This window comes from Arvicola amphibius, chromosome 14 (assembly GCF_903992535.2).
Source record: "Arvicola amphibius chromosome 14, mArvAmp1.2, whole genome shotgun sequence".
NCBI lineage: Eukaryota > Metazoa > Chordata > Mammalia > Rodentia > Cricetidae > Arvicola > Arvicola amphibius.
In genome coordinates this window covers 50,285,719-50,313,367 of record NC_052060.1, presented here as the reverse complement: position 1 = coordinate 50,313,367, position 27,649 = coordinate 50,285,719, and the positions used below count along the sequence as shown (strand labels likewise).

The following is a 27,649-nucleotide window of genomic DNA, read 5'->3' as shown; positions in this document are numbered from 1 at the left end:
GACGTGCTGGCCTAAAGCAGTCAGCTTATATAATGAACAGCACTGAGAGGTTTGTTTGGTTTTTGTTTGTGTTCTTTGTAGAACACTTTAGGGAAGTGGTCTAAAAAGCATTAAATGACATATCCCAAATGTCAGCCAGTAACTCAAAACCTGGTCCTAATTAGGAGTGGCTTATACAGACGTGTCCTCCGATACAGCATGTGTAATGTTTTCTGATCTCCTGTGTAGAAGCCATTTTCTAAAAACAAACCATGTTGGGGCTCTCTTTCCTTAGCATGTCATGTCTAGAGTGCTTTCCCTTACAACCTGAACGCAAACTTAAGACTATGTTACTCTGAAGTCGGCTTTCAAGTATCCCATTTTCTATACTATTGCTCTGTTTTAATGTCATATCATAATATTCAGCAAATTAAGGAGAAACTAAGGATGGTTTTAGTCCTTTCTAAGCAAATAGCTTCAAATCAATGTCTGACTTTAGTGCTATTGTACAGACCCTCCATTTAAAGCCCAATTGACTCATAAAAAAGCTGTGATAGGAGACCCTGGTCCTTTTGGATGCTCATGTATCAAAATGGAGCTCTTCCAATCCAATCCAGTCCAGTCCAACACAGTCCGGCACTGCACATCATGTATGTACTGTACCAGGCACCATGTAAATTCCTTACATGCTTAATTACTTTTCTCTTAGTTTAGAAGCAAAACACTAAGCATGTTTAGTCTGATACAGAGCTCTTGAGTGGGATGACAGCAATGGCCTCCTAGCCATCCTGGAAAGTTACCAGCTTTGCTCTCAAGTGTGTCATTTACCTTACTGAACGTGTGATACATACGAAGATTGTGCCACATTCTTTGGGAGAAATACCAGTGAAATAAAAAGCCAGGGCATGTCTTTGAAAGAGTTTTGTATAATTGATTTGAGAGCCTGAGACACAGAATCAGAAACTGAGGAAACATCAGTGATGATAATCTCACCAAAATGCTTTACGTGGACATAACTGAAGAAAGCCGGCATTCATGTCTTAGAACATCCCGGGAAACAACTTTCCCTCTCTTTGCTTGTCCACTGTTTGCCTCATGCCTTGTGCCTCAAATGGGTGACCAAGACATTGAGGATAGTTGATACATTGTTAAATGATGAATGTGCAAACAAATGTGCCAGCCTAGATTTTGGTAGTAGTCCTTAGCTGACCACAGCACCATGATTCCAGCTATAAGCAGAGTGAATCCTCTAATGGAAGGTTGATGTTTATTTCTTGGGTGATTTAGGACTCTTGAGCAGTTCAGATCTGAACCTCTGACTCCGTGCCCTCTGTTGCAGCTGAGCTTACGTTTTATCTGTCCTCTCACTAGTTTTCCTGAGCATAGAAAACCTTCTCTCTGGTTTAGACTTAAACAATATGCCTATGGCTAGACAAGAAATGTTTATTTAAAGTAAATTTATCAGTAGGAATTGGTGAATAGTAATTACTCAAGTTAATAGTAGTCTTCATCTCAATAGATAGTAATTACAAAGTTGGAAGCATGCCAGGGCATTCAGGAATACCCCACTCCTTCAGATAGGAGAAGGAGCTCTTTTGTGATCACAGGCTATCAGGATGTGAAGTCAAGCCTGTCGCGAATGTAGGCCTAGATACTGTTCATGCAAAGGTGCTTTCCTATCTCTTTCCTTTAGAATTGGTTCAGGTCTGATTCAACAAGCAAATAAATCATGTACCGCCACCTACACTGCTTGTGTTTTCCCTAAAGGTGTCTTGTGATTACTCGCTAGCCTGGCTCTGCTTGAGTTATAAAACCCGACAGAAGTCATAGTGTAGAATCTGCTGCAGGCTAGCCATAAAAACATTATTTTCATGTACTGTATCTAACTACCCTTTCCGAACCATCCTTTTTGATAGCATGCTTCAGTCAGAGTGTGGAAACTCTTATTTGTATTCTCTCTTCTCCCTCTGCCAGTGTCCAGTGTTTTCAGCCTCCTAAACACCATTTGATGCTGTTGGGTTTTATTGCCCTTCGCCTGGTATAAAAGGAAGAATCTGTAAAATGCACTGGGTGACTCAGCCAGGCCCTGAGAGCAGCATGCCCTGGCTAGAAGAAAACAAATGGGGAGAACCAGCGTGTGGCGCAGGAGTGAGAGGGCGGAAAATGATAGGTGGGGAGCGGGGACCAGGTGGGTGGGGGAAAAGCGGAGATGGAAACGGGGAAGCATTTGGAAACTAGGGGCTAAATATTAAACATGGCTAAAAGGAAAAGCGGCTTGACAGATACTTTCAAAGGGAAGCCATCCAAGCTGCCCTTTTCTGATGGGTTACTCACAGCATCTCCACGAGACAGCTTTGAGGGGGGTGTTGAAAGTGACCCGTGTAAAGGGCACTCCCCCGTGCTCCAGCTGTGTTAGAGGAGAGAGTAGGAAGCACCACTTAGCCCTGGTCCTAGTTAGGGTGTCTGTTGCTGTGAAGAGATCCATGGCTGCAGCAGCTCTTATAAAGAAAGCATTTAATGGGGGGGGGGGCTGTTTTAGAGTTTCAGAGGTCCAGTCCATCACCATCATGGTAGGGAGGATGGCAGTTGGAGGGATAGTGGTGAGCAGGCAGACGTGGTACTGGAGAACTCTACATCTTGATCCAAAAACAGCAGGAAGTGAACTGCCTCTACAGGGACACACTTCCTCCAGCAAGACCACACCTACTCCATAAAAGCCACACCTCCCATAAGTGCTGCTCCCCTTGGGGGCCATTTTCTTTCAAACCACATTCCCTTCCCTGGCTCCAAAGGCTTGTAGCCATATCATAATGCAAAAATGCGTTCAGTCCAACTTCCAAAGTCGCCATCATCTATAGCGTTCTTATACTATTTAACAGTTTGTATGCTCTTGTAAAGGCAAAATCAAAAAGCAGACCACATACTTGCACTATATAATGATACAGGATATACATTACCATTCCAAAATGTAGGGGAGAGAGTGTAGTGAGAAAATACTGGACCAAAGCAAGACCAAAAACCAGCTGGGCACACTCCAAACTCTACATCTCCATGTCTGATGTCAAAGTGCTCTTCAGATCTCCAACCCTTTTCAGCTTTGTTGACTGCAGCACCCTTCTTTTTTGTTGGACTGGTTCCACTCCCTGTTAGCAGCTCTCCTCGGTAAGTATCCCAGTTCTGGCATTTTCAACGTCTTGGGTTCTTCAGGGCAATCTAGGCTTCAACTTCGCAGCTTCATACAATAGCTTCTCTGGGCCCCTATTCAGGAAAAGCCCTGACACATGCCTGGCTTTAGTGGTTTTCCGTAGTTGCAAAGGCAAATTCCATAGCCCCTTTCTTCTATCCTTACTGTCAGAACCACGTGGCCAAAGATACCAAGTTCTGCTGATTGCTGGGGCTGGAACATGACCCCTTGTTCAGTTGCATCTACACTAGCTTTCTGTTTTCCATGGTTGCCTTCCCGGCCTAGGCTTGGCTATTCTGGAATTCACTCTGTAGACCTGGCTGGCCTGAACTCAGAGATCTGCCTGCCTCTGCCTTCTGAGTGCAGAAGACTTTTATTTGTTCTGACAGTAAAGACATGCAGCACTACACCTGGCTCTTAAACCTTTTCTTAAATTCTTTTTACATGTTGGAAACTTAGCTGGGTAGGATCTTGCCCTGAGGTCAATACTCCCTTTATTACATTTCTTAGTCTGTTTGTCTCCTTGAGCAGAGAATTTAGCTCCATTTGACTTCCTGGTGCTCCTTTTCTCCTCAGATTTTACAGTTCATGTTCTACCTTTCTCAGCTTGCTCCTTTTCACTGTAAGTCTTCATTTGAGTCACCACTGATGGCCAGGTTTCCTCTGCCAACAGAATTAATCCAACTCTCTTCACCTTAGCCCCAGGCAGACTTCTGACAAGAGCAAAAGACAGCCACTTTCTTTACCAAAATGTCACAAGAACAATCTTTAAGCAACATACTGAAATTCTTCTCATTTCAGACCTCTTGAGCCAGCCCTCCCTCCCACCCCTACCCCCGGTTCAAGATAATGTGGTTTTCAGTGTTCCTTTAAAAGTAAAGACTACAGGATTCCCTTGTTCCTTTCTACCTCTAAAACTCTGATTCACTAATAAGTTCAGGATTGGATATAACATAATATTCATGCCTTTTCACTGCCCCTGCCTCTAACAGACTGGAAGTACTTTAATCTGAACTGTGTGTGAAATGTGTGCTTCTAGTGGACTTAAGCCCTCACTGGAGAGGCAGGGGTTACAGAGAATGAGTACAAAGTAGGCAGGGCCCACTGCTTCTTCCCCCTCTTTGTTTTATGTACTGTCGTAGCTGGTGTGATTACCAAAACACCTGCGGGATTCCAGTGTATTGTTTTGTAACTGTGAGGATAACCTTACCCTAGAGTTTCTGAAGCCCCCAGGCCTTCTTTGTTAGCACCACATTAACAGAGTTAAGAGCTGGTTCCTAAGCCCATCCCTTCTGAAAGGCTGTTCTTCACTGGTTCCGGACAAGCAACAGCACCTCCTGAAGAAACGCAGAATTCCAGACACTACTTCAAAACTGCAGCATCGGGATCTATCTCCACAGTAATTCTGGGTGGTTTGGTTTGCTTTTTCAAGTTTGAGAAAACTAACAGCCATCCAACCCAACCTCCTGAGATTCCCCATGTTAAAGAACACAGGTGGGACGTGTTATTTATCCTCAGAATGCCTCAGGTTCATAGTGACCAGGAATGTCTGGGGGTAAGAGTGGATGCTTGGAGTGCACGTCTGACTCCTGTTTCTGTGAGTCTCTTACACGTTCTTCTCCATATTTGTGTGCTCTGGTTCTCTCTGACATCTGCCTTCTCTAGCAGCATTTCCTTAGAATTTCATCTGGCTCTGCTTTTGGAAAACATCTGAGTTTCTGAGCATGTCTTATGCTGTGGAAAATTACCTCTTTTCTCCCTTCGTCATCCTCCTCCTCCTCTTCCTCTTGCTCTTCCTCCTCCTCTTTTTTTAAGTGTTTTGCCTGCATGTGTGTTCATGCACCATGTGCATGACTGGTGACTGTAGAGGCCAGAAGAAAGCATCAGATCCCCTGGAACTGGAAGTACAGGTGGTTGTGAGGTGCCATGTGGATGCTGAGAATCCAGCCAGGTTCCTCTTCCTCTGGAAGAGTCGCCAGTACTTTTAACCACAGAGCCATCTCTCCAGTCCCTCTTTATTTTTGGTAGAAATATTTGATTTACATAGGACCCAACATAATTAGTATTATAAACACATTTCATGTTGTACATGATTTTGGATTATCTAATACTTCATTTTTCACTTGCCTGATGTAGGTGGGTCTTCTTTCTCTGTGTTGCTTTCATTGGTTAATTAATAAAGAAACTGCTTGGCCTGATAGGTCAGAACATAGGTAGGTGGAATAGACAGAACAGAAGAATGCTGGGAGGAAGAAGGCAGTGAGGCAGATGCCATAGCTCTCCTCTCCGAGATGGACGCAGGTTAGAATCTTCCCGGTAAGCCACCAAGGGCAGATCCTGTAGGATAGGGCCATTTAACTCTGATGTAGACGAAAGGCTGACACAGTGTCAGCAGTGCGGACACTGGTCTTCCGGGACTGGTGTCGCAACCTGCCATCCCTGCAGTGGAGAGCATCTCCTCTCCAGAAGGGAGTCCTGACCAGTTCCGGCTTATTGTGCAGACTAACTGCTTTTGAGAAATTGTGGAGCTGCTGGCATTCAAACCCTTTAACCAGTTGTTTTCTCAATTTTTTAAAAATAATTAATGTGCACTTATAGAATTTTTCATGTTAACTTTTGTGTACCTCCAATTCTAGTAAATTAAGAAGTATTTAGGGGTTGGAGAGTTGCTCAGCAGTTAAGAGTGCATAGGCCCTGAGTTCAGTTCCCAGTACCCACCTCAGGCACTCACAACAGTACGTAACACCAGCTCCAGGAGATCCAGCCCTCTCATGGATTAGGTGGTCACTTGCTGCCACGCTCACATCGCACAGATGCACGCAATGACACATATACACTCATCATTTTCAAAGTTAAAAGGACATCTTAGATATTTGGATATGTTAAATGTTTTAATTTGAACTAGTTCATAAGTCCAGTCTTTAAAAATCTGCTTATAATCATCATCTTTAATCATTTTGGTAGTCATATTTTAATTTGTTGAAGCATAAATAGAAATGTCTTTTTATAATTGCTTTTTGAATGATGTATCAGAAAAGAAAACATTTACTATATGGAATGAGCAGGATACGGTGAAAAACAACTGGAACCCCTTGGAAGGCAGTAGCAGAAGTGTCAAGAACTCAGAGTCATCCTTGGGTACACAATGAGCTTCGGGCTCACCTTGGTTTCATGAGATCCCCCCTTTTTAAATTTACACACACACACACCCCACTGAATTTCTTACATTGAAATAAATGTTGCTTGCAAACTTCAGTGCATGTTGTTGATGGGATATTGTTGATACTTTTATGTCAACTTGACATAGGGTAGGCTCATTGGGAACAACACCTCCATGATTGGCCTGTAGGCAAGTCTGGGGATGTGGGCGCATTTACTTGATTCATGATGATGTGTGCAGGCCTACCCCATTGTGGGCAGCACCACACCTGGGCAGGTGGTCCTAGGGTGTCTAAGAAAGCAAACCAAGGAAGTCAGAAGGACCAAGTCGGTAAGCAGCAATCTTCATGGCCTCTGCTTCAGCTACTGCTGTGCTGAGTTCCTGCACTGACTTCCTTTGATGATGGACTGTAGTGTGGAAATGTCTGTGACATAAACCCTTTCCTCCCGAAGATGTTTATGGTCGTGCTGTTTTATATTATACAACAGTAGAAACCCTAATTAAGGCAGCCAGGGTTCTCTAGAGGAACAGAATCAGCAAAATGAACACACACACACACACATACACTTATGTATATACATGTATAGTAAAAGTGAAGTGAATTGTGTTGGTGTGGGTCTTTGGTTAGGAGTGCTTGCTCCTCTTCAGAAAACCTGAGTTTGGTTCCCAGCACCCACATGGGGCAGGTCATATCACCTATAACCGTAGCTTCATGAGACCCAACACCCTCTTATGGCTTCTGCACACATATTCACAGAAACACATAGATACAGACCCATTCAACCATATAAACTATCAAAGAGAGCAAGTATTAGAATGTCTTATGTGATGCTGCTCAAGTAGTTCAACATTATCTGTCTAAATCCTGGAGTAGCTGACCCTGTAACTGTTGAGTCCACGAGGAGTTCCAGCTTGGCCCTAAGGGCCTAGAGCAATTAATCTTCAGTCCAGATTCGAAGCCCGAAGAATCTGGGTTCTGACATCTGCAAAAGAAGGCAGCAGCTACAGTAGCTACAGGCAGTTACAGTAGTGGCAGTGGTACAGACAGCTACAGGGTAAATGAACTAACAGGTGAGGCAGAAAGGCGAATACAGCCTTCTCCCCATCTTCCTCCTGTCTGGGTGCCACCCAAGGGTGCTGCCTACATCTAGTATGGATCTTCCCACTGCAGATAAGCTGGCCAAGAGAATCCCTTACAGCTGTGCTTACTAGTTGATTCCAATTTAGTCAAGTTGGCATCCATGATTTACCCCTGCACCTCCCCCCCCCCCCCCCCCCCCGGTGTAAGCGCACTCCACTGTTCCTGGGTGTGGTAAATTAGTACATACCGATGTCACTCATTGCCTTTACTTCAAACGCGTCTTCCAGCTCTGTAATTGTGGAAATTCTGGGACTCGATCCTGCTTCTGCGTGGGCAGTTTTGCTGTTCTCGGATACCGTTTCCTTTACGTTGCAGTGAGGTAATGAGTGTGCCCTCCTCTTTTAGGTACGCTTTGTAAAGAACATAACCACCTGGAACGAGATGAAGCCAGGGTTTTATCACGGACACATTTCTTATTTGGATTTTGCAAAGTAAGTAGCATCCAAAATGATGTACTAAAGAATGCTTTATATGTCATCAGCATAAAACCGAATAACTTCATTAAAGTTATTATGTTAGGATTTTGGTTTTAAAAAAAGAATATACTGACACACCTCTTTTAAACCTGTAATTTAAATATTCCTTCCAGTGCTTTACTGCCCTCTAGTGTTCATAAATTGACACTTCTCATGCTAATTAAGGAATTCATGTTCTGTTAAGTTAGGGGATATGGAGCACTTTCTCATATACAACTGAAGCCGACTGACTATCTGGGAGCATCCAAGTTCTAGCCTAGTCAGTCACCATGCCTCTCCAGGTCACTGACCGAGAAAACAAAGAAACTCTCACTCAGTTTTGGTACTGCAATGTGTTTTCCCTTGAGCTGCTGCAGGGGGAGACGTCTTAAAAAATAAGAATTTTATTTTATGTTTGAACGTGATTGTGTAAGTCAGGGTAATTTTCTCTTAATTCTCTTAATAGAAAAGCTCAAAGACTATAGACTACAAACAATGCTCAAGCATTCCGTGGCCCCCTTGAGAGCCCTCGCATCATTAAGGACTAATCAGAAAATTGGTTAAAAGGAGTCGTCTAAATACAGCATCTGTTTGAATGTTCTCAGTGGAACACGTGGTTCTACTCCAGCAAACCTCACATCAAACGCTCTGCTCATAATACTCTGTTAACTTCAGGAACATCAGGAAATGGCTTACTATTTTGAGGCATGTTCCTGGTTTTTAAACTAGAGCTTGTGTCTTACAGGAATGTGTTTATCAACTGTCAACTTTAAGAGCCATTCTGTGTAAATTTTAAAATGAAAGAAGTATCTCAGTCTCCTTTTTTAAGGCTGAGAAGGAAAAAGAACAGAAAGGTTTGCCCCTGGGTCAGATAATAGAAAATCTTAACTTCTCTGGAAATTATATAATTAAAGAATTGCCCAAATATTACATACATAAAGTGATGTATTCCTGACTCCCCCTCATAATTCCTAAGATCCTTCAATAAAATTGTAAACTTTCAAGTTAAATTTATACTTTTCTATAAATAATTCATGTTGCAATATTGAAAGCATTTTATAGGCAGCTTTAAAATAAACTAAAATTTTTCGTTGCAGAGGCACTGAACCAGTTTCATAAACTTTATTCATATGCATATTTCCCCTGAAGGCTGCATTATCCTTCAATGAGTGTTTGTTACCCTTTCACCTAAATGATTTGTTTTTTTCTCTCCATGGCCTGGTTTCTAATACTGTAGGTTTTCATTATTAAAATTATATATTGAGTGTTTTTGCTTTGGGCACAGTGTTGTACGTAGAGCAAAGCTCTGGTTTGCTGAGATACTTGAACTTGAAGTATATAAGGCTTTTTAAAGAATAGTCTTATTAAATATTGACAGCAACTCTGGGTTTGAATATTTTCATATTGGCTTATGTTGTTGGTAAAAGTAATATATTGTGAAAATTTTAATAAACTAACAACATTTTAAAAAAATAGCTAAACAGTCAATTAGAGGAAACTGTTTGATGTATCTTAATGTATATAGTAAAGAAATTCTATAGATGTGATTATCCCTTAGCTTGATAGTCATAGACTCTGTGACTAAGGAGGGAAGTAAGAAACATCACTTGCTGATTTTAGTACTTTATTTTTCAAAACACTGAGCTGAGAATGCTGGCAAATGCTGTAGTTTTAGTTACCTGGGAGCTGGTACAGGAGGATTATATGTTTGAAGCCAGCCCAGACAACTTAGCGATATCCCTTCTCACATTTTAAAATGAGAGTTTAGGAAGATGACCCTGTAGGTAAAATTGTGAGGACCGAAGTTTGAATCCCTAAATCTTTGGAGAAACCAGGTTTGTAGTAAAAGTGCTCATGTTGGGGAGGAGGGGCAGTGGAGTCCCTGGAAACCCAGCAGCCAGCTAGCCTACTGGCAGCAGCAGGGAAACCCTGGCTCAAAGGAAATGGAAAAGAGGATTGACATCCATGCCTGTCCTCTGATAACCACCATACATGACACATGCACCCATGTTCACACACACAGCTCATTTTACAGAACAAACAGGTAATTCTTAATGTTTAAAAACAAATTTATTATGTGGTTCTGTAGGAGAATGTCATCTAGTTATGGTGGGAGACCTGGGTTCATTCAGTCCCTGTTAACCACAACAACAAAGGCACCATGGGGGTGGAGAGATGGTTTAAGCCAGTGGTTCTCAACCTTCCTAATGCTGCAACCCTTTCACACATTTCCTCATGTTGTGGTGACCCCCAACCATACAGTTATTTTTGTTGGTACTTCATAACTATAATCTTACCACAGTTATGAATTGTAATGTAAATATCTGTGTTTTCCAATGGTCTTAGGTAACTCCTGTGATAGGCTCATTCAACCCCCCAAAGGGGTCATGACCTGCAGGTTGAGAACAGCTGGTTAAGTGGTTCAGAGTACCGGCTGCTCTTCCAGAGAACCTGGATTTGGCTTTCAGAATCCATATGGTGGCTCATGACCATCACTGCAGTTCCAAGGGATCCGATGCACAGGCATGGTGCACAGACATCCATTTAGGCAAAACACCATACACATAAAATAATAAGGCCTCAAAATAGGATAAAGATGCAAAAACAGGCTCCTGTGTCCTTGGCTGGAATCATCCTCTGCTTGGTAGAGTTCCATAAATTACTTGCTGTTAGAGGAACAATGGTCAATTCATGGTGGAAATGTTTTCAGTTTTTTTACCAGATAATAAAAGACTGAAGCATAATTGAGTTTTCTGAGAACCCAGGGAAAATGTGGGGAAATAGGTGAAAAATCCTTTCCAGTTCAGACTGACTTGTAAGGAGTGCGCATCTTCTGCGTAAAAACCTCTCAAGTCGAGTCCTGGCTTTGCAATTTTTCTGCAGTTTTAGGATAGAAAAAAGAAATGTTTCTTATCTAGCAGTTGATTTCTTGTTCTATTTTCCACCCTTTGTCTTAACCCTTTTTGATTTTTTAAATTACTTTACCTAGTCCTACTTTTCCTGTAAGTGCTCAGTTGCTGTTTGTTTTCTTAATGAGGAACAGTTTTCAGATAGTTTAGATATGACAAATTAATGCCATTGGCTCCAATATTTTCTATTTTAAAATTATATAGGTTGGACATTTTCAAGATGCCAGCGTGAATATAAAATTGATAAGCTGCAGTTCTTGACTAATGAGGTCATTGACATCCCCTTTCTTTCTACAGTGAAGATTTTGTCTCTTGAAAACTGAAAATACTCATAACCATTCTATTTAAATGTATGTTGTTCATTTATCAGTAGCATTTATTGACTGGGAGTCATCCTAACAGATGAATGTCCTTGATGCCACAGTGTCATCAGTGAGACCAACAGATGCCAACAGGTCATTCACTTCTTTGGAACTAAACCAAGGTGATCTGCCACTACGGCCAGACTTATGCAGACTTAATGGCTGGTGTAGTTGGCATGTTCTTTGGGTCACCACCTGGCTCCCAAATAAAGACACAGAGACTTACTAATTAGGAAAGCTTGACCTTAGCTTAGGCTTGTCCCACTAGCTCTTTTAACTTAAGCTGTTTCTATTCATCTACATTTTGCCTTGGGACCTTTTACCTTTCTTTCATTCTGTATGTCCTATCTTCCTGCTTCCTTTGTGTCTGTCTGGCACTTGTCTCCTTTTCTTTCTCTTTGAGCCTAAAGTCTTCTTTCTACTTATTCTCCCTGCCCACAGATCCCACCTATAACTCCTTCCTCACTATTGATTCCACTTTTTATTAGACCAGTCAGGTGCCTTAAGGAGGCAGGATAAAACAGTACCACATGTTTACATAATCAAACAAGTGCAATATATCTTTATGTAGTTAAACAAATATTCTGCAACACAAATGTAACACATCTTTACATAGTTAAACAAATAATTCTGCAACATAGAGAAATGCAACACACTTGCATAGTTGAACAAACATTCTGCAACAAACTGGCAAGATTGCTTAGCAGGTAAAGGCACATCACCAAGACTGATGGATGACCTGAGTTTGACCCCTGGGAACCACCCACATGATAAAGGAGAGATGCTTCTCCTGCAAACTATTCTCTGGCCTAAACACACAGGCACAGGGCACATGCACACACACAACAGCAATAATAATATTTTTTTTAAGCTGGTGCTTACATAAAAATGGGAACTATGTTACAGAAGTCTCAAAGTATAGTATTTTCCAAAGACTGTCACCCCTCTTCACAGTTTCTTCATCTCTCCTTTAGACTTTGACCAGTAGATTAGGTTCCTTACAAATGCCTGTCATATGCCCCTTGTTCTTCAGACAGTTTGATTATTCCACCCAATGTAGTTGTAAAGAAGTAATTCTAGTGTTTGTTCCTTTTGTACCACATATGGTGACATGGCATAGATTTCTAAAGTATCTGTTAACAGGCCTGCTGGTGGGCAGCTAGATGTAGACTTAAGCGTGCTCTGAAATACTCGTCTGCAGACCCCGCCAAGTGTGCACCTCTTTCGCCAGTCAGTCGTTTATTCTCCTTGAACGGGAGCAGGTTTCCTGTCCTTCCACCCAGGTCTTCCTAAGGAACAACCCGTGAAAAAGTCTTCAACTACTGAATTTGGTTTTCTCCCAGTAGGTTATAAGGTTAGCAGAGTTAAACCAACAGAACTTGTTAGCTTTGTTTCTTACCCAGCTGTGGAGTGTGGCCCAGGTGCCATTTTTATCATGCCCGTTTTCTGTTCCGCTCCCCTGCTTCCAGCCCTTTATGCCTCCATAGCCCTTCTGCAGCTACAAGTAAGAACTCATTTCTATTTTCAGAATGAGCCCACAGATTAGCTCATTAAAATCGCGCTTCACACATGATGAGTGCCACCCGAAGTGTCCACAGACAGCTGTGCGCTAGGTGCTGCAAAGGTTTGTACAGTGTCGTACTCTGTTTGCTGCCCTGCTGGCCCATGTGTCCGAGACTAGGGAAAGCACAGACATTCTGAGAGGTGCTCAGAAGCACTGAGGGCCTGGCTCACAGTGGGGCAGCAGCTGATGGAAAGTATGGTCTGTTTCTGGGGAGCCCTCAGTCTAAGGGATGCTGTTGGTGCCATGCACTTTCCCCTCCTAGTAGCTTCTACGCTAGTCTCTTAAGCTGAAATGGTATGTGAGCTTTACAGTGCCTTCCTGCCGAGTGCCCTCTTATACAGAGCAGTGTAAGTGGGTAGTGCCCGCAGTCTGCCCACCCTAATTAATACCTCCGCCTCTGTGCTCTCTGGGCCCTCGGCACTGGTGATGAAGTTCCAGAGAAGGAAAGCAGCTGCAGCCTCTTTGTAGCCTCTATTGAGTCCTTTCATCAGGTGCTTGCTATGTTTGCAACATCACATTTTCCTCTTTAAACCTTGCTGATTTATGGATCCTCAGACTCATACAGCGGGGGATTAGTAAGACAAGCTCAGAGTTGATTTTACCTGAGCCTAATAGCATATGGGTACCACAGGTGTCAGATGAAAGCAGATAGCTTTGTATGCAGTGGGTGTTGGGGATACAAGAGCGTGTCACATCTCTTCATCCCGAAACAGCCACTTGCCTTTGAAAGATGACTCATTGCACGTCTCTACCGAAACCCTCCAGTGGCCCTCTCACATGTCTCCTAGAAATGGGTGATTAGACTCATCTGCAGGGCCATGTGCTTGACTCCCCGAAGCCTGCGGCCTCTCTGCTCCCATCTTCCTTTACTCTCCTTCTTCATGCTGCAGCTGTCTTTCTGTGTCTCCAACATTGGCACTAGACCCTTCAAGACCTTCAGCCTCTGAGATTTCCTCTTCCAGAATGCTTTCCCCCACATATCTGGATGTGTCCCTTTTGTATGTAACATCAGTGGTGACTTGGTGGTACATGACCTGTGTGTCTGTCACCTGCCCTTGGCATCCTTTCATTTTCCTGAAGTACTAGTCTCTGCACTTTACCCTCTGAGCTCACCGATACATACTGTTCACTGCCTCCCTCCCCACACACTGCTGTATCCGTATAATCTAGATTACTGCCTGGCATGCATTTGGTATACACACACACACAAATGGAGAGAAGTGTTGGAGGGGAAAAAAACAAGACGAGCATTGTAGATCAGGATGACTGTGTGGGTTTTGAGGTGTGGTGCAAAGGCAGGCCTGCCTATAACTGGAAGCTTCTGCCTTGAGTAGAATTGAAGGAAACAATAAGGTGACATCTAAGCTATAAAAGGACCAACGTAAGATAACCAAGGAGGTGGGTGAGGCTGTCACCATTGTTACTTTTGAGGTGCTAGGAGTGCATCCTGGGGCCCTGAACATGCTAGCCAAGCTGCACCTCAAATACCAGAAGCTTAGTTTTGACTTCAGCTATCAGTGAAGTTTATTTCAGGTTCTGAAGAGCTGGCGAGCTAGCAAATGGTGTGCTAGGAGAATTGGTATTTGAGGTAGACCAGTTAGACACAAGAAAACCAACTAGAGCATTACTGTCAGTTGTTGGGAAAGAAGATGAGCTGGATACTGGAAAGGTCCGTTCCCCTCCCCCATTCTGCGGGGTAAGACTGTTACTGGCAATGTGTCCCAAGGTGTGTGTCTCGTAGGCTGTTTGTCTAGTTCTAGGTAGACTCTAAATGTAGTGTTGATGTTGCTATTTCAGCTAATCAATGTGTGTTGCCCTGTGTGTCCTGCAGAGGTTATGAGATAGAGCCGATGGAATACAGTTTTCTTAAGAAGGCTGGGGCAGGTACCCTGGTAATCTGTGTATAGTGCATGTGGCTTCAGGCATAGAATACCCGTCATTGCCACAGATGACATGGTAGAAACATCACCCTGGTAGGCCTGTGTAGATGAGGCCCAGCAAACGTTTGGCTGGCACCCATGAGTTCTTAAGGCAGCATGGGGTTGGCATTGTCAAGGTGTGGCTGGGGCACGTGTCTGTGTCTGAGTGCCACACTGATCAGCTCCAAGGGTCACAGTGGCCAGTTCGTGCATCTAGGAACTGTTCTCAGAGCCTCACTGTGCAGTGTCTAAACACAGGCTGTGTGGCTGCTTAAACTCCTCAGAAAGCAGAGCCCTCATAGACAGGGCCTGCCAGATCCACACCTCCAGGGCCCCTCAGGACAGATTGCCTCCTTACTCCTTGAGGGCATAGGTGGGTATTCTCCATCATTTCTTGAATTGTTCCTTGTTTACTTTGTGGCATCCTAGATATGAAATATTCCCCAGTTTTCACATACTCAATTTCACTTTAATTCATTTTATTACTTCCATATACCATCAGTACTTCAGACTTCTGTATATAATTGCAGGGCATGCCTGCACTAATGAAAATGCTGACCTCACCACTGGAATTCTGCTGTTTCAGGTTCGGTGTGAAGAAGAAGCCCATTTATATTAATGTCATCAGGGACCCTATTGAGAGGCTAGTTTCCTACTATTACTTTCTGAGGTTTGGCGATGATTACAGACCAGGACTAAGGAGACGGAAACAAGGAGACAAAAAGGTAATGTGCTTGCTGTTGCTCGTAAGCGTCCTCCTTGTCCAGTGTTAGCATTTTGCAGGGAGCTCAGGACTGCAGAGAAGCAATGGTGAAATGTAACAGGCACAATTCTGTGGCTGTGAACTGTCTCAACATACATGTTATTTTATTACAGCCCTGCTGTATTAGTTTCTGTTCTTGCCGCTGTGTCATGGTTTATTTCAGTACATGGTTTGAAGCTGCTCATCCGGGCGGGAGGCTTGGTAGTGGGAGGGAGAGGCAGCTGTACTCAGCACGCATGCGAGCACACACACATGTTCAGTTATACATCTCTGGAAATGCCTCCCACAAACAAAGCCCAACTTTGTCTCCAAGGTGACTCTAAGTTAAGTTGACAATCAATATTAACCATTATACTTACTGACAATCTTCTAGAGGATCATTGTTGATGAATCTATTTTTGTATATATTTTCTTTGTCTTAATGATGGTGTCTTAGGGTTTCTGTTGCTGTGAAGAGATACCATGACCATGACAAATCTTTTTATTTATTTATTTATACAGTATCCTGCCTGTAGGCCAGAAGAGGGCACTAGATCTCATTACAGGTGGTTGTGAGCCACCATGTGGTTGCTGGGAATTGAACTCAGGACCTCTGGAAGATCAGTCAATGCTCTTAACCGCTGAGCCATCTCTCCAGCCCCATGACAAATCTTACAAAGAAAAACGTTTAATTGGAGTGGCAGCTTACAGTTTCAGAGGTTCAGTCCATCATCATGTGATGGGAGCACGCAGACAGACAGACAGACATGGTGCTGCAACTGATAATGTGGCTTGCATCCGTAAGCCATAGCAAGTCGACTGAGACACTGGCTGGCATCACGAGCATAGAAAACCTCAACTCCTGTTTCCACAGCGACACATTTTCTTCAACAAGGCCTACCCTCTCCATCAAAGCCACACCCTTCTAATTGTGCCACTCCCTATGAGATTATGGGGGCCAGTTACATTCACACTACCGCAGATGGCGGTCTACATTTGCTTGTGTCATCCGTTTATGAAGACTGTTCTGGAACACAAAGCCAGCTTTAAGCAAGGAGAGAGTGATGGGTGAAGCAAGTGTGGCTGTCTATAGCATGTCCTCTGTGGTGTCATCAGAGTCAGGTTCTCAGAACCACGCTGATCTGTGCCTTTTTAGTGGAACACCTTTCTAGATTTCATGCTCACACATCCCCTGAGGTAAGGGAAGGGCAGAGAGATATCTTGGCCAGTGAAGGTGCCTGCTGCCGTGCCTCACAACCTGAGCTTGGTTTCTGGGCCCCACATGGTAGGAGGACAGAACTGGTTTCTCACTGTGCGCACGTACACACACAAACACACGTACACCCTTCATATCACCACAAATAATAAATAAATGTAAATTTATTTAATTACCTAAGGCTTAGGAGACACAATCTAATATGATCTTATACCTATCTGCCTCTGTAGCTTAATTACCCATATGCCCAGCCCAGTGTTTCAGCCACGTGAAATGCACGTGCCCGTGGAACTCATTATTGCTTCATACTTTTTGCACGTGTTGTCCCTCATGCTTAGAGTGCTTTTTCTTCTCTTTAAAAAGCTCTTTTTTTTTTTTTTTACATTTAAGATCAAACTTTGTCGTTACCTCTGCCATGGATTTGTCTCTGATGTTCCCAGACTGAGTTAGTCACATTCTTTTCAAGCTTCCCAGGGCTAGAGAGATGGCTCAGTGGTTAAAAACACTTATGGAGGGCCCAGTTTGGTTCCCAGAACCTATGCTGTGCAGTTTACAGCTGTTTGTAACTTCAACTCCAGGGGATCAGATGCCTTCTCTTGGCCTCAGCAAACATGTTCAAGTGTGTGCAATGTGCATGCATGTTTGGTGCACACATCTGAGTGCGTAAGCACACACGTGTATACACACATCTTAAAGAAAATTAAGGACCCCAGAGAACTTTTGTTTATGTTGCCATTTGTTAATATTTACTAATATAAGTAAGTGTCATAGTTGACATAGAAAATTTTAGCTTATTTTATTTTCCTGTTTATTTTGGGTGGTGGTGCACATGCCAGAGGACAGCTGTGGAAGTTGATTCTCTCCTTTCAGTGTGGGTTTCCGGGATCAAACTTTGGTCCTCAGTCTAGGGACAAGCACTTTCACTGCTGAGCCATCTCATTAGCCAGAAAATGTTTTTAAATGTTCATTTTAGGAAACTGTCTTATGTTAACTAAGAATATTTTTGTTTAATCATCTTTCCAAAAAAGAAAAAAAAAAAAACAAAGTGGCATCATTTTACATTTCAGAAAACCCTCCAATATCTAATTTAATAAAGTAGCCTGATTTTCATATTTCTTAATTCAGTCCAATCAGTTGCACTTTTTTTCCCTTTGGATAAAGTCTATAAAGAAATCCAGCTATATGCAAATATGTATTTTGAAAAGAAAAATTTAATAGCCTTTCCCCCAAATTGAGGCTATTTTTAATATGACACTGAATTAGACAAGTGGAAGGTCCAAGTGTAGGATGTGGAGTCACAAAGAACTTTTCACAGTAAAAATCCTTTGATATGTTTGATGCTGTATATGAAATTGGCCTTTTAGTCAGGAAGTTTCCAGACATCCTGCATTGTTTCCTACAGTTACATTGAGCTCCCAAGGGTTAATGCATTTTCATCATACAGTATCAAAAATTCATATTTATTAACCCAGTTACAGACATTGTCAGCAACAGCTTATAGACTTATGGTGTCAAATACACATTTCCAAAATGTTATTTCTCACTTGGAAACTTAACTTTTACACAGGCTACTGTAGATTTCTCTGTCTGGAGTTGGCCATTTATCCGGTGCACTTCCTGTAGATTGGAGGCTGTTTAAAGAGGTTGCGGCCTCTACTTAGCATCTTCCAGACCTCAGATAGAGAGCTCACCCTGTCTCCAAGCATGACTGATGCCATCAAGACCAGAGCAGCCTTCAGGCAAGGACGCTCAGTTATTTCCTTTCAAGTGGCACAGTTGACTTGTTCAAAGGAAATACCATCAAGTACAGGAGTGCAGCCCTGGCAGACAAAAGAGCATGTCTTTGCTGAATAGAGCCATTCCTTGGGCCACCATGGGGCCACCTTCCCCCATTGGGAAAAGGGAAGGGAAAGCAAGCTTTTTCCTTCTGAACAAGTCACCCAAAAGTTGCCCACATTCCTTCTGCCTTCAGTCCATTAGCAAGCCCGTGGTGGAATGGCCACACTGACCCTGCAAGAGACACTGACAGTTTGACCTATGGAGGCTTTAGTTGGGGTGGTAACTTTAGTCTGTCTGAGTCTGATAGCAGTTTTAAAGCTACTGCCTAAAAACAGATCTGAAGATCTTCTAAATTTTCTTTGCCTGAAAGACTAAAATACTTGAAGAACACAGGAACCAGGAGGATGCTAATTAAAGAATTGAGTTAAAATAGCCATCCGGTATGATTATTCAGTTTTAATTCAAATAGTATGCATGAAATCCCCAGAGTTGTCTGCATATAGTCTACATTGTATACATAGTAAATTATGGAAACTTTTAATATTACAGTCTCCTACCATGCTGCTTTCTTATACTTAAGCCAATCTTTTTAATGTCTTTGGATTTCACACACACGATCATGTGCACACACTGGCTAGTAGTGGAGATTTTGAGCTTATTTAGTAACTTGTCTTCTGGCTTGCACTCTAATCTGGTAGAGGCCTGAAGAAGCAGAGTCCTCTACTGAGCTATAGGGAACACGCCATGTGCTGGGCCTGTTAGAAAGAGGTATGAAATCAGAAACTTCCTGACCTGTTGCACTTAGTTCCTTGAGCCACAGTCTTCATAAAAATTGGGGTCTACTAGAAATAAGTGGAGAAGTAATGTGTGCTTGCTGCCCACCCTGTTTGGTAAAGCCACTTTTTTAAAAGTAAGCTTTGGTCAGGAAATCTCTCGCTCAAAATGCCTTAGTCTCTGTCCTGTTGCTGTAACAAAATGCCCTGATGAAAGTGACTTAAAGGGAAAAAGTTTTCTTGACTCATTGTTCTAGACCAGACCCATAAGCTCAGGGGAGTCAAGGTAACAGGGACTGGAAGCAGCTACTCAGTGTCTTTAGTCACCCGCAGAGAATAATTAATGTACTCATACTTGTTTTCAGCTCACTTTGTCTATTTTCAATAAGTAATATTTTCCCCTTTATGTTTCCTCCCTTGTACCTGTTCCCCTCCCTTTCAGTAGTCAGCAAGTCTTCCTACCTCAGTTATGCAGCAGAGAAAATCCCTCATAAGAATAGCTACAGACCAGCTTAATTTAAACACCTTTAATCCTAACACTTGGGAGGCAGAAGCTGGAAGATCTCTGAGAATTCAAGGCAGCCTGATCTACACAGTGAGATCGTGTCTAAAAACAACAACAACAAAAAATTTCACCCTCTTTCTTAGTTAGGGTTTCTATTGCTGTGAAGAGATACCATGACCATGACAACTCTTATAAAGGAAAATATTTAATTGGGGCTCACTTAAAGTTTCAGACATTTAGTTCATTATTGTCATAGTGGGAAGCATGACAGCATGCAGGCAGACATAGTGTTGGAGAAGGATCTGAGAATTCTACATCCTCATCAGCAGACAGCAGGAAGTGAACTGGCTTGTGCTTCTGAGACCACAAAGCCTGCCTCCACAGTGACACACTCCCTCCAACATGGTCACATCTTTTCCAACAAAGCCATATGTCCTAATAGTGCCCTATGGGCCAGGCATTCAAGCACATGAGTATGGAGGCCATATCTATTCAAACCAACACATTCCATTCCTTGGCCCTCGTAGGCTTGTAGCCATGACATAATGCAAAATGCATTTAGTCCATCTCAAAAGTCTCCATAGTCTATAACAGTCTCAGACTTATTTAAAAGTTCAGAGTCTCTTGTGAGACTTATGTACTGTCTTAACTATAATCCCCTATAAAATCAAAATCAAAGCAGATCACATATTTCCAACATATAATGGCACAGGATGAACATTACCATTCCAAAATGGAGGAAAAGGGAGGGTAGTGTGGGCTAAATACTAAATTCTAAAGCAAGATAGAAAACTCTCAAAGACATAGATATACAGAGATTAAAAATCTGTCTTTTAACTTGAGACTTGGGTTTCTGGCTGACCGTGCTCTTTTTCTCTTTGCTGCAGACCTTCGATGAATGTGTGGCTGAGGGCGGCTCAGACTGCGCTCCAGAGAAGCTCTGGCTTCAGATCCCATTTTTCTGTGGCCACAGCTCAGAGTGCTGGTAGGAAAATAAGCTTAATTAAGGTGCTCATCTTCCATATCTGTGTAACCCACGTCTCATGAGCAGGAATGTGGTCGTCTACACATAAATTTAGCTCTGTTTTTCCTTAACTGTTCTTAAGAGATATTGTGTACACATCCTCACAGTGTGTCGTCTTATCAAATGCAGTTGTTATTTTGGCTTTGGCCTTCTGTTTTGCTGTATTCCAGCAGAGACCTTAAAGGTAAGAGATCATTACATAAACCTTATTTTGAGTTCAAGAGTATCTAACAATATTCTTTTAAAGTAGAGTTCTATTTAGTCTGCTAGTGAACATGAAATACAAAAGATTTTACTAATAAAAACTTTCCCCAGAATGTTCTGTTTTATAATAATTGTGCATATTTATTTATTCTAGTCAATCTATTGTTTTGAGGCACTGAGGATCAGATTTGGGGCTTTGACAGGCTGGGCAAGTACTGACAGCTGGCCTCAATTTGAGATTCTCCTACCTCGGGTTCTCCAGTGCGGGGAATACAGAAGTGCATTACCATAACTGGTTATTCAGTTATTTTGATAGAAAATGGAGAAACAAAAAGTCCATTCAAAATTAGTATTTTTTTACACTGTACTGGGAAATTCAAAGGATTTCTTAATTATTTGAGCCTCAGAAATTGACATAAAGTTTAAGGTCCTGCTTGTAGACCAAAGTGTCATTGTTGAAGATGAATCAGAGCATTAGAAAAGTGTCTGATTTAGACATTTCCCCTGGAAAGGAACCCAGCCTATGGCCTAAATATGGCTGAGCACTTGTTCTTTGTGAATAAAGCTTTATTAGAGCACAGCACTAATGTTGGTGCATTTACTGTCTGCCGAGATAGCAGAATTCAATAATTATGATTTAAACCATATAGCCTGCAAAGTGTAGAATATTTACATTACTTTCTACCTATCACAGAAAAAGTTTGCCAGCCTTGCTTTTGAATAATAAAAAGTATTGCTTAGTTGTTTTAATTAGAGAGGGTAGTTCATATATTTCATACACAATGAAATATATTGGGGAGATTTTAGAAATCAACTAATCTACTTCCTCATCCTCTCCTTAGTTTTTTTTAGAGACAGAATCTCTTGTAGTACAGGCTGGCCTTGAACTCTTGACCCTCCTGTCTTCCCTTCCAAGTGCCAGGATGACAGAAATGTACTACCACATCACTTTCTTGATCTGTGGTTTTGACTTTCTTCAAATAGTTGAGAAAACAAAAAGTGAAGGCACCACCGCAGGTCACATTGGCACTTAAGACGCAGAGCTAGAGCAAAGCAGGAAGAGCGTTAGTGCTAATTAGATCCCACAAGTGTAGTCTGTGTGGGATGAAGCCTGTCGAAGCATTAGCTGACACTGTAAACAAAGAGATTTTTGTAGAGCTGTTTCTTACTTATTTTCTCTTTCTGGTATTTCAGAAAATACTAAAGTTTATGGAAAGAAAAGAAACAGAATTTACAAATTCAGATAAACACTAAATACAAATCGCTTCGCCTTTACCGTAGGGGCTCTCAGAATAAACAAAGTTTTAGAGTAGTTTAAAGCATGAATGCACACTAAGTCAGAAAAGAGAATATATATAACACAAACGTGAATGTTTAAAATTGTCCTTAAAATGTGTTCATATTCAGAACCCTGTAGTAGAGTCTAAGTAACTACATGGGAGCGGGAGCAGGATGTGGAAGGAAATTGGAAACTGGTACCTCCCTAAGATGCTGTTGTAATGCCTGCTGTAGCTGGGGCTACGTGTTCACCTTCTTCCTCCATAACACGGAGGATCAGGAGCATGAGAACACTTAACCCATTTCACAACCCAGTGCTTAGTTCTTTTTCTGTGGTTTCAGGAATGTGGGAAGCAGATGGGCTATGGATCAAGCTAAGTATAACCTAATCAATGAGTACTTCCTGGTGGGAGTGACTGAGGAGCTGGAAGACTTCATCATGTTACTCGAGGCCGCTTTGCCCCGGTTTTTCCGGGGTGCTACAGATCTCTATCGTACAGGTATGTACACAATAGGTTTCTTTCTAAAGCAGATCCTAACTTGTTTGTTTACAAGTTGACTCTATAATAAATTAGACGTGTTCTAGAATGGGCTCTGATGGGAATACTGAACACATGAACAGTCATCATGCTGTGCCTCCCGGCCTTTGTGAGTCAGTCCTGTACTGATGGCTTCCTTTTAGTAATTCAGTAGCATGCCATCACTGAGAGTCTTCCTAGAGCTTACACCTGCCCTCGGTTCTCCATGATGGTAGAACTGAGTTTGGTGATACATGTTTTATCATAGTTTTTAAATAAACAAAGGCCAGCAAGATGGCTCAAGCAAGTGAAAGCTCTCGCTGCATGAGCCTGATCTGAGTTAGATGCCTAGATCAGCAGAAGCTGAGTCCAGGACCCGAGCCTCAGAACACTGTGAGTGACAGCCTCCACTCACCCAGCGTTGATCCTAAGAACACTGTGAGTGACAGCCTCCACTCACTCAGTGTTGATCCTCAGAACACTGTGACAGCCTCCACTCACTCAGTGTTGATCCTCAGAACACTGTGACGGCCTCCACTCACCCAGCGTTGATCCTAAGAACACTGTGAGTGACGGCCTCCACTCACTCAGTGTTGATCCTCAGAACACTGTGACAGCCCCCACTCACCCAGCGTTGATCCTCAGAGCACTGTGACAGCCTCCACTTACCCAGTGTTGATCCTCAGAACACTGTGACAGCCTCCACTCACCCAGTGTTGATCCTCAGAGCACTGTGACAGCCTCCACTCACCGAGCGTTGAGCCTGTGTTTTTTGTGTGGACATTCCTTGCCTCTTCACCCCCTAACAGAGCAAGCCTCAGCTGATGTTGAGTTTCTGGTTTTTGCTGGGTTGTATTAATGTCAGAAAGCAGCGTGTTACTTGCCCTTCAGTGTGTCATGGTAACATAAGCCATTTTTCAAGTAAAGAGGCATTGTCTGTGTGTATTCTATAAGAATTATTTACTTTTCTTATTTTCCATTGTAAGTAGGAAAGAAATCCCACCTTAGGAAAACCACAGAGAAGAAACTGCCCACCAAGCAAACCATCGCAAAGCTGCAGCAGTCCGACATCTGGAAGATGGAGAACGAGTTCTATGAGTTTGCCCTGGAGCAGTTCCAATTCATCAGAGCCCACGCTGTCCGTGAGAAGGACGGAGACCTCTACATCCTGACACAGAACTTTTTCTATGAAAAGATTTACCCGAAGTCGAACTGAGTACAAGTGTGGCCAAAGCAGTCTTGAACCTGAACTGGGCTCCGGCGTCACCTCGTCCTCAGCTCCCCACCTGCTTTGCTGATAATGTGTCCGAGCCCGTTCTTGTTGGGCTGAGCTAGGGAACACATGAATGTCAAGAAACTAGATACTGAGTGGGATGTCAGTGTTCTAAGGAGTTTTTAAGTGTAAGGCATTGATATTTTTTTGTTATTTTGTTTTTATTTCCGTGATAATTAGAATCTCCTCCAGGTGAGGGAGATCTCATATCACCTAAAATACACGAATGCAAGTTGAATCAGGAGGCCGAATACCATTTCAGAAGAGGTTCTATGATTCTCTTGCTTTGATAAAGCCTTTTTTCACCTCTCTTTGGATGAAGAGGAATCTGTTTGCCACTTCACCTCCTAGAGGTTTGTGTCGCACACCTCTGCTGGATAGTGCTAATAACTTTGCCATTATCTGATTTGTTTCTGTGAACTGGGTCTCACAAAGTTTATTGGAGTGTTTGATCATGGTTTCTCAGAACTATTTCTGCTGTAGTTGGGTTTTCCCATATTTATGTAGGCTTTATATTTTGGATGATCATTAGTGTTAAAGAAATCAACTTAAAACCATGAATAACACTGTAAAAAAAGACAAAATGCTAAAGCAGTATTCCTGATTCCTGTCTCCCCAGTATCTAATATTGGGGTGCGATTTCTAAGAATGTTGGCATTATCTGAAGCTTTCTTAGGGATTTCCACACATTACTATCAAAAAGTGAGTTTAGTATTTGTTTCTCCATGAATTGTCTGTACCCAGTACACTGAAGTGTCGGTGATCCTGATGGTGCGCAATCCGTCGGAGAGCTGTGACACGGTAGGACTCCCTACTTCTGGACTTTTACCTGTAGACTATTTTTACTACGGTGCTTTATAATGTGTTTTAAAGCATTGCATTTACAAAAGAAAAAAGGAAAGTGCTGTAAATATTGCATATTTTATGTATTTGGACCAAAAAGTTACAAGTAAGTAGACAGAAGTGGTTTTGCACCAATTTTATTATGTCGAGTAAAGTCATCAGACCTACTATTCTTGTATTTCTCATTTAACTTTACTGTTACGATGTCACTGAAATGAACTAACGTAGCCTTCCAATTTTGATAGAGAACATTACTAACCCCGAGGCAGTAGCGATAACGGAAGCGTACTGGACAGCCTGAGCCTTTCAACACTGGTTCCCGCTCCGTGTCTTCTAGCTGTGTGCTGTTAGGCAAGTCATTTGGCCTCTCTCTGCCTCAGTTTCCTATCTTGAGATTAGGATTCTACTGGCTGCCGTGTCTACCTCACAGGGCTGCTGTGAGGACTCGGCTGGCATGGTGAGAGCACAGGACTGCCCAGTGCTGTTTAAATGGAACTGTCCCTAACGTATCGTTTCATACTTTCCATTCTTTTAACAACAAAAGGGAAAATCTACTTTTAAGCTTTATGAGAAAAAAAGACCTTTATCTTGGTATGTTTTTGTTTGACAAATATCCTCTCCGTGTTTTATCTTTTGTGCTTTAGCAACTATTGAAATGTGAAACACCTGTGAACTCTAGCGACTCAGGATCTTTCTTAGCTGACGAGGAGCAGGAAACCCGTCCTCAAACTTGAAAGACATCCCTGTTTTCATTTGACCTTGTTGTTCAAAAATGGTGGCTGTTTTACACCTATGGTTTCTAAAGTATGCTTTGTAGAGTTAAATTTTCCATATTAATTCTTCACCTTCTCCCTCTGCAGATTCAGAATTCAGAGTCCTCTCAGCCAGACTTTTCTAAAGGGGAGTACCTACTTATATGTTTAAACTTTCCTGCACAGCACCCCATCAAACAAAGCATTTTCAACAGAAGGCTTTAAAGGTTATTTATTGTTTAATAAGAGGGGCAAAAAGCACGGCATCAGAAAGCACTTAAAAAGACTAAAGGAATGACAGTGTCGCCCTGCCCACCAACATGAAAATGTTCAGAGAACATAGCAGCATTTTTTCCTTTTTTCCCTACCCCTCCTTCCCAGCGAAAGTTTCCAGGTAGCTGCTAAAAAAGTTTTTTTATTTTGTTTTTTCTTTTTTTTCCCCCCAAAGGTAAAGAACTATTTTCAGGTATACATTTGGCTGTTGAGTAAATCTGAGGTTATTCTTGGGAGTCGTAGCAAAAATCTTTTAGGTAATTAGGGTAACACGTAGTAAACTAGCCAGGGCATTCCGTAAGATGTTCTCGTAAAAGCCTAGAGGAGATACGTCAGGCATCTGTTGCAGCCCTTGGCTCTCAGTGTTGCAGAAACTTCACGGACAGTATAGAGACCAACGACCATGGCTGCAGCCCAGTTAAACCTTCGTTTACAAAACAGACAGCCTGAGTGTGGAGATGAGCTGCAGGCCCCTGCGCTGTGAGGAGTCATCACGGGGAAGCTGTGTCTGTGTCTGACCCAAGTTCCCAGTGAGTTTCTCTAGCACCCAGAGCTCCCAGATTCCGACCCAAGAACTGCGTTCTGTCTCAGTCTCACCTATGGGTCCTTCCATTTTATGTCCGTCGCTTCCAGGTGACCGCGATTTCCTAGTTTACCAGTTCAAAACTGGGACATTTCTTTTATCTCTTTTTGGAGTGAATGGGTTCAGAGTGTCCTTTCCAAGGACTGGGAAAAGGTGGATTTACTTCTGTTGATTCAGTTTAATCCTAGGAGTCTGAGTTCTTAGAGTATATAACTTTATAATCAAATAAATAGAACCTCTGAATCGATGTGTATTTTTTAAATGTGGCAAATGTGCTTTTCCTTTTTTTAGCCTTTGTGTTTTTTCAGTAATTTGACCATAGGGAGATTGTTTTTATATGACAGTAAAACAAACTAACAGATTTGAATTTTGAAGGTAATGTATATGTGTACATGTATCTCTGTATCTATGTTTATTTCCTATAAGACAAGAGGTAGCTTTGTGTTCAGCTTGTACCAACTGTTTTCTTATTGCTGTGAAGTGGCAACTGTTGATAAACCATTGTGTTTAAAATGCTGTGGGAGGGTATATTTGGTTTTTACCGGCTTTATTCTGTAAAGTGTCACTTAAATATATCTGATAGCAACACTTGAAGTCCTGCATGGAAGCTGCTTTTGTGTCCCCAGTACAGTCCTATGGTCCCTGACATCCTGTTGCTTCTGGATTCCTGATGACTGGATTCAAATTATCAGACCCACAAAACTATACATTGCAGATTTTTTAAATGCTGAGCTTTACTTTTTATTCTGAAAATTCAGCTAATGCCTATAATTTGAACTATTGATCTTCCTCATTATATGTCCTGTTGGAAATTCGTAAAATCATTAGCTCCATCAGGAAATTTATCAGAGTATTTTGATGTTGTATTTGCATAGTTAGAAACAAAGTAGTTTGTAGATGATAATTCTTTCTTTTTTAATAAAAGGAAATTTTCTAAAAATCTGAAAGCACTAGAGAGCTTAACTGAAGCCTAGTTCCCTAATATATAGCTGGTGTTTTAATTTATGTTGAAATTGTGCTCAGAGACCGTCTGGGTGAGTTACCTTGCCAGCTTTTCCAGCCATCGTTTTCAGACATCGCTGTGGTCTCGGGAGCCTTTATTAGGACTCTCTGGTACCTAAGCCGTGCATGAGACTTGGTTTAGGAGGTTCACATACTTCTGCGTCATGGTGTTAGTGCAGGTGCTGCTAAGCCTTTCTCCTGAGAGGAGAGC

At 42.2% G+C, this 27,649-nt stretch overlaps 1 protein-coding gene across 3 annotated transcripts in view; it reads left to right on the top strand.

Annotated features, from left to right (window-relative positions):
• The window catches only part of Hs2st1 (heparan sulfate 2-O-sulfotransferase 1), a 140,820-nt gene extending 113,790 nt beyond the window's left edge, over positions 1–27,030 (top strand). For 2 of the 3 annotated variants that reach the window (XM_038311922.2, XM_038311924.2), the window contains exons 3-7: positions 7,810–7,895; positions 15,260–15,398; positions 20,576–20,673; positions 22,537–22,694; positions 23,699–27,030. In XM_038311922.2, coding sequence (XP_038167850.1) covers positions 7,810–7,895; positions 15,260–15,398; positions 20,576–20,673; positions 22,537–22,694; positions 23,699–23,928 — 711 coding nt within the window. In that variant the 3' untranslated portion in view covers positions 23,929–27,030. The remainder of the gene's footprint in view (positions 1–7,809; positions 7,896–15,259; positions 15,399–20,575; positions 20,674–22,536; positions 22,695–23,698) is intronic. The other variant, XM_038311923.2, reaches the window with a different exon arrangement.
• Positions 27,031–27,649: the final 619 nt, after the last annotated feature.